The 8065-nt window shown below is 37.7% G+C and overlaps 1 protein-coding gene across 1 annotated transcript in view; it reads left to right on the top strand.

Moving 5' to 3' along the window:
• LOC135438957 (uncharacterized) overlaps positions 1–1395 on the top strand; it is a 43188-nt gene extending 41793 nt beyond the window's left edge. The window contains exon 7 of the mRNA XM_064697521.1: positions 920–1395. Coding sequence (XP_064553591.1) covers positions 920–942 — 23 coding nt within the window. The 3' untranslated portion in view covers positions 943–1395. The remainder of the gene's footprint in view (positions 1–919) is intronic.
• The last annotated feature ends 6670 nt before the right edge of the window (positions 1396–8065 follow it).

Genomic DNA, 8065 nt, shown 5'->3' with positions numbered 1-8065 from the left:
ATCCAGCCCAAAGCCCCAGAGCTGCGTCGTCGACGCCTGCGTTTCAAGTCGCAGGCGTTGATCATTATCCCCAGCGCTGCGATCATCATCGTCATTATTACGACCATCATGATCATCAGCAGCAGCAGCAGCAGCAGCCAGAGCAATCATCGTGCCACACATTCAATCAAGTAGATTCTTTTCTCTCGCTTTGACAACTGCCACAGAGGGCCGCAACAGATTTTCTTCTGCTGCAGCGACGCTAACGCAGCCATTCAGCCTCAGTCGGCGTCGGCGTCGACGTCGCGGTCGACGTCGCAGTTGGCTTCTCATATGCAAAATTGTGCGACGTGTTGAACAACAGCAACAAGTGTCGGTCTTAATCAAGATACATTCAGATTTACACTGTGTCGAGCTATAATATACATATAACAAATTAGTACTAAAAAAAAAAAACAAAAAACCGCGCTTAAAATACTGTCTACCAAATAAAGTCATGCAAATTCCCAAGATCTGCTCATTATAATTTATAAATATTAGGAAAATAGACTGAAGATCTTGAAGAATTTGAATATAGTGCAATAATTATACAATTAAATATAGCGAAATTCTCTGAAGAATTTAAGGAACTTTAAGTATTTGAATATAGTGCAAGAAATAATGTACTGGAAATTATTCAAAACATTTTACATTATATTATAAAATAAAGTATAACTTATTAGTACTAAAAACAGTCCAAAAATACACTCACAAATAATCTCAAATATCTTCTCCTGAATATTACCAAAATAAACTGAAGTACTTTAATAATTTGAAGTAGTTTAGCAAAATGTGGTAAATATAGGTTTCATTCATATTTGCTGGGATAAAGTTTCTATATAAGCTATAGGTATATATTTCATAACTAATATTCTTCTCTTTTTCTACACGTTTCCTGCAGGGCATAAAGAACATTTGCTGTAGGGTAAGGTTCTCCGAAAAAATCAACTAATCCAGACGCACAAATGCCATCAAACAAACGTTATACCCTGCTACGAGGTACCAAGAAGCGTACATACCCTACAATATATGTATATGGCAACAGAGAAGCGTATATACCCTACAATTTATGTATATGGCAACAAATAAGCGTATATACCCTACAGTATATGTATATGCCAACAGAGAAGCGTATATACCCTACCAAATGAAAGTGCAAATGCCAACATCCCAATCCCTAAGAAATGCACGCACAAAAGTCACCAGAGAAGCGTATATACCCTACTCTATAATATATGTATGTATATGGCAACAGAGAAGCCTATATACCCCACCAGTCTGTGCAGACAAGTTGGACAAGTATTGGATTAAGTCTTTAGCCCAGCGACATGGAGACGAGCGCGTGACACAATTTCGGTTAATTGAATTGGAAGACTCCGATTATGTTCCGTGTAAGTGTATTTGGTAGGTATTATTCCAGTATTTGCCCTAGCCGAGAGAAGCTCTGTGGCCAATTAAACAAAAAAAGCAAATGCGAAAAGAAATTCACGGCTCGTCGGGGCTAATTGCCAGATGAAATATGATTTCCTTTGACACTGAGCGCACTTTATAAAGTCGCCTCCCGTCTGGCTGCTGCCTTGATTTCTCAGCCTATGCAATTCATTGCTACTATTATTAATATTATTACTATTATTGCTATTATTGCTATTAGTATGTCCATTAGAATTTGTATTGTTAGTTGCGGCCGTTTTCCATTCGGCTTGTCCACTTGCCGCGACTCGCACAGATACGTGTATTAAGTGCAAGTATATATGAGTACAAGTGAGTACATATGCATACATATGAGTATACGCGCATTGTGTATGAGTATGTTTGAGTATGTGTGTGTGTGCGTCCGCAAGCTTGACTTTCAATTGAGAGCCGCCGGGTAACAACAACAGGAGCATTGTCTTTCAGCGTCTCTCGAGTGTCTCTTATGAATTTGCCAGATTATTACGGATAGAATTTCAAATAAATATTCCCTCGACTGACAACTATTCAAGGGAAATATATTAGACAAGCAATAGGCACAGTGGAAATCTCAGGCTAAACAGAAAATCAATATTGTTTGGCAATAATAACAAAATTTCATGTATTCAGCCTTGAAATGCTTTTTACACTTAACCATCATCTATAACTATATATACAGTTTTGTATGTGATTACTAAATTCCTGTTTTATGTTACAATTGCGGGAAAAGTTTCTGCTGACAAACGCACTTGACATCGATTCTTTTGTTTATTTATTACTTGCAGCAATTCGGTATTCGATTCCGCTTGGTTTATAAACGGAAACTTGACTTTTTTTATTAAATAATAATTATTAGAATTTGCTTACAAACTGTAGTCGGGACTAGTTAAATATTAATATAAAACGTATTTAATAACAAATCAAATATAAAATTAAAATGTGCTGCTTTTCGTTCCAGAAACAATATTCGCCTCCAAAGAATATATTGTCCAAGGAAGCGACTGCGCAGCCCGAAGACTAAATCATATAGTAAAATCTGATCTAGCAGAATCTGACATAAATCAAACTCTGGGGCTGATCTCTCCAAGAAAGGGATACATTTAGGCAACCAAACAACGTAAGTATGTTTTTATATTTGAGCTTGAGAATGTTTTAAATCATTTCTATATAAGATACACATATATAGAGTGCAGATCAGAAATCTTTGCTTCTCTTGAATTGCTCTGATTGAAATATATCTTAGTGTTGTATTGGCGTGAAAAGCTTTTAATGCTCGCTTACTTAGTTCATCAAGTGAATTGCTCTATTAAACGCACTTTGACAAGTTGAAAACATTTCATTTCACACACCTCTCTACGCGATTCTCAAAGCCCATTTCGAGATAGACAAAAGCAATTGTGACAACTGACAATGATGGGGCATTAAAAAGTGCAATGTGAAATGCAATTACGTTTTACTCATTGAATGAATGAATGCACATAGTACCTATTAAAGTACACTGAGCGAAAAGCACGACAAATAAGCCGTATTCGTTAAAATATTAGCAAATATAGAACTTAAATCTAGATAAGTAGGTGTAAAGTAATCTTTTTAAATTTTTAATAATTTTGTGATTAGTTCAAGTTTTTCGAAGACATTTTCTCTCTGTGTATTGGCTAGAACTAAGGCGAACTGCAGCAGCTAATGCTATTGATAGCCATTGATTGCTTAAAATAGTCGCGAAATTGTTGCATGTGCCCGAACTAGGTAAAACACTTATGCAACAGTTATTTTACATACATGTGTACACATACATATATGTGCATATACGTATTCTCATTCACATCGGCGATCTCTCCTCTCGGTGCGCTTTATAAATGGCACACAAATCGACCATTTCCTGTTCTACGCCCACCAAGCGCCGGCGAAATTGTCGCTCGACTTGTTTCCCAGCACAGCCGAAAATTAGTCAAAGAGCGAGAGCGTGCGGCTGGCAGAAAGAGATGGCCTTAGATTACGTCAAGCATTCTGCTTGATTGCAATGTAACGGGCTTTTTATTCGGCAGCGGCGAGTTTCAATTTGAAATCACATTTGATGGCAAGCGCAAATGTGGCGCAGGGCGTATGAGCAATGAAAGTGGCGACGCCATGCGGTTATTAAATGAACTACGATTCTACTTATGCTGTATTGCTGTAGGTGGCGCTATCGAACAAAGAGTTTCTGTAGATGGCGCTATCGAACAAAGAGTTTCTGTATATGGCGTTATCGAACAAAGAGTTTCTGTAGATGGCGCTATCGAACAAAGAGTTTTTGTAGATGGCGCTATCGAACAAAGAGTTTCTGTAGATGGCGCTATCGAACAAGGAGTTTCTGTAGATGGCGCTTTTTACCAAAAATCACACAAGACTAAATAAACCATCTTTGACACGCTGAAGATTATATACCCTTCTTTGTAGACATGCAAACAGAATTGTAAAGTAAAGTAATGTAAAGTCTGAATAACAGAAAATATTGTGAGCGGGCCTTGAATTCGATAACAACTACCCAATTAATAGTGAATAACAGAAAATATTGTGAGCGGGCCTTGAATTCGATAACAACTACCCAATTAATAGTGTTAAAAACATTGTTTTTTTTTTGTAAGGCTTAAACGACAACAAAATAGCAAGAACAATTCAGCATAAGAATTTCTACAAAGCAATGCAGGGAGCGCCAAATGAAGTAACAACCCAAACAGGCCATCTCTTTCTTTCGCGCATCAATTTGCCCTTGCTTGTATGTTATCTACTTCACTTGTGCATCGTGCTCATGCTGTTTATTTTCTGTACGGTGCTTTTTCGTCCGCTTTGCACATCATTTTGTATTAGTTGACCCCAATAGTCAATATGATGCACAGCAAAAAAAATTGTTAGAGTGTTTTTCAATTAATGATATGTTGAAAGCTTCATTTCAAGCAGCTTCGTTTCAAGCTTTAAAAACTACTATAAATTATATTTATTTTATAAATTAAAATCATTCAGTATTCATCAAATTGTCACAATCACAAGTGCGAATTAACAGCGGCTGTGCAAAATCTTCAGCCTGATAGCTGTCGTATTCACCACTGCGGTGAAACTAACACAAAACTGCGTCGCGCTGGCGCAAAGCGGACAACAAAAATCAGCACACAAAAAGCAATAATAGTTCATAAACATTGTGCATATTTGTGTGTCGGCCTGCATAAACTTGCTTGTGCATTTGTTTCCTTCTTGTCTACTTATTAATGTGTGTCTGCTTAAGCGTTATCTACAAATAAATCGCGCTCCATCAATATTTGTTGTTGCTCATCGCTCCTAACAAGAATTTATCTCATTACCGATTGCTTGATCTCTTTTATGTGTGCCGTTTCTTCGTCCGTTAGTTATGTATGTCCGCATATGTAGATAATGCACAAGCACGCATTTACACATGCATACATACATACATATTTACGCTCAAATTGGACAGTCTCATCTCATTCTGTGTTAGTTTTACTTCAGAAGTCAATAAGATGTGTTGTTTTGTTGAGAATTAAAGTCGTTTGAAGCTATACAAAAAATATAATTGGAATGAATTGGTCAAATAGCGTCCAATTTGCGATTTATGTACATACCTTCTCGGACGCGTACGTGTCAGGACTATTGATGGTCATAAAATATAATGTTTATTCTTTTATTTAGTTGCCTTCCGCATTGCTCGGCTCCCTATCGTATGGCGTGCACCTGGACGGCGATTTAACACTTAACCAATCCCATTGGCTGGTTTCTATGTTGCGTACTATAAATAACTAATGTTTAACTTTTTTATAATTTTCTAGGACTACTGCGAGGATATAGCGCACGGTTGCGCGTTACCAGACTAAGCTAGATGCTTAATAGTTGTTTCCTTTCCCAAGCGGAAAGCGGATATTTTCTCCCTGGGTGCACCACATCGGGTTGTTCGATATAAAACAAGGTAAGAGAATAACTAAAGGGCTTTAAATTTGTATAAAATTGTCCTACATATTTCAGGCGATTTTGGATCAACTCCTTTGTGCTAGTCTGCCAAAGAGATCAGTCCAATTACGTGGTCCCAATTGAAGAGAGCTTTTTGCTCTTTCTCGCCCGTCTGACGCTGCAAACGGATGCGCTCTCAGAGTAAATGAGGACATGTGTTGTGGAAATCCTGGGCTGTCGACTCTGCACCTGCAGCTGCCGCTGCCACGCCCTCCACATTGCTGGTATTCGCACCTCAAGTATGAGTCTCACTATTTTCTATTGTGATTGGGTACGTATTACCCCCCGTAGTAATGTCAGATATAATTTTTCCGATTTGCCAAGCCTCCAATGGACGTTATTTTCAAATGAGATTAAGTTATTCGTAAGGATATGTCCAAATTATTGCTATAACTTTTAAGAAAAATAGCCACAACTCGCCCATTTTCTTAATTCTATAACATGCTCACTTCAAGGACTAATCTCATGTCCTTTGGCTAATATAGAATCCTGTCAATTTAGGATAATAATCCTGTCAATAAAGAGATAAGAAAAGAGAAAAGAGTCAAAAAATGACCAAGTCCTAGGTTCTTACATGACCTCGTATGCTTTTTATGTAGATGGATGCGCTTGCTCCTTACGATACTAACGCCCTATATCCGTTGTAAATCCGCGTGGATGTGGCCGAGTTATGGCTATACTTCTAAAAAGGATACTATTTGAAAAGTAGACATTACTTGGGCATGTTAAGGACTTTCGGCATGTCCTTTGACCATTAGACTGTCCTTGTCTTGCCCATTCAGAAAACATAATATGAATGACAAAGGTCCTTCAAACAGCCAAGATTTAAGGACATTTATTTTGTATATTAAAATGGCTATATCTCAGCTGTATCCTTGAAGATCCTCATAAGTCCTGAGTCAAACAACGTGTATTGACTAGGACTACAAACTTGCCAAAGGACTTTAAAACCTTCCTTGTGGTTTCAGAAATATGGCTACTTTTCTAAAAAGGACATTCTTTTTTTGCCATAACGCGGCCAAATCCTTCAGGATATCTAAAGGATATATCTTTTTAAACTCGTGGAGAGCAGATCTATCGATTGGCATTCAAATATTTCCAGAATTCGACAAAAAATTTCACCAAAAATGTTCATAGGGGGTTAGTCAGAAATTGCCAAAAATCGAAAAATTCGGGACTAACTTCGCCATTTGAAGGACTATCGCGATGTCCTTTTGACAGAAGGTAGTCCTCATCGTCACATTTACGAATATACAACCCAAAGGACGAAAGTCCTTCAGACAAAAAATTTTTAAGGGCAAATTTGTAAACCAAAAATGGCTTATAACTCGGCCATATCCTTGCGTATTCTGACGAGGCCTGTGTCAAACAAATTGTATTAACCGGGTCTACCATCTGGCCAAAGGACATCAAGATCGTTCTTGTGGTTTCGGAGATATCGCAATTTTACTGTAACTGTGTGATTTCAACCAATTTTCCTTGCGGCCCGCGACTGAAAAATTACCAGGTCCAGGATTCTTAGATGACCCCATAATATTTTAATGCAGTTCGATGCAATTGGTCCCTACGATCCTAACGCACCATGTCCTTTGAAAATCTGCAAGGACATGGCCGAGTTATGGCCATTTCTTTCGTCAAAATACCCTTATATATCTCTATTGATATTTTTATTTCAAATGTGTTTTTATCTTTTCAGATTGAAGGATTCAAGGACTCCAATCGATTCTAAGGACTTTTACGAATCTAACGAGGCTACTCCTTCCAGGATCGGATATATATTAAGCCAGATATAGTCATTTTAAGTTACAATCGAAAATACACGTAAAAAAACAACAAATTTGTTAATTTTAACAATAATAAATAATTAATTTAAACAAATTCCTGTTTTTCTACTTCCCAAAGGATAAGGGATTCAAAAATCAACGGTCTTTAAGAATCTGTTGCATACGCGTCCGTTGGCGGCCGAGATTTTTCTTAAATTCTGCAAAAACACCAGGCGAACAGAAATGACCAGCAGGTCGACAAAAATTTTCAGCCGCCGAAAAATTTCTGTTGCATACCCAAAAGGGGCGCGCTTGTTGTCCCAAATTTTGACTAAAATTCCGCACCAGGCGAACAGAAATGCTCAGAAGGTCGACGAGTATTTTCGAATAAAAATTTTCGTTGCATATTTTTTATTCTTAAATTCTGCAAAAACACCAGGCGAACAGAAATGACCAGCAGGTCGACAAAAATTTTCAGCCGCCGAAAAATTTCTGTTGCATACCCAAAAGGGGCGCGCTTGTTGTCCCAAATTTTGACTAAAATTCCGCACCAGGCGAACAGAAATGCTCAGAAGGTCGACGAGTATTTTCGAATAAAAATTTTCGTTGCATACGCCTAAGGGGCAAAAATGTAACTCATTTAAAATGAGTTATGTTAAACAGCAGTTAATGTAAAACGAGTGCGGTAATCGGCTGTTAATTACCACCTGCAGCTGCTGGTCATTTACAGGGGCTGCTAAAAGAAAAATCATACATGCTTTTGGATCATTTCAATGCAAATTTTTCAGGGATCTGATCCTTTAGGTTCTCAAGGACTATATCGATGGTATGATATAACCAAG

Source organism: Drosophila montana, unplaced genomic scaffold (assembly GCF_035044405.1).
Source record: "Drosophila montana isolate Dmon_TW-CO22-7 unplaced genomic scaffold, ASM3504440v1 contig_402_1, whole genome shotgun sequence".
Classification (NCBI taxonomy): Eukaryota; Metazoa; Arthropoda; class Insecta; order Diptera; family Drosophilidae; genus Drosophila; species Drosophila montana.
The sequence above is the reverse complement of the archived record's forward strand: the minus strand, read 5'-3'. Positions and strand labels throughout refer to the sequence as shown.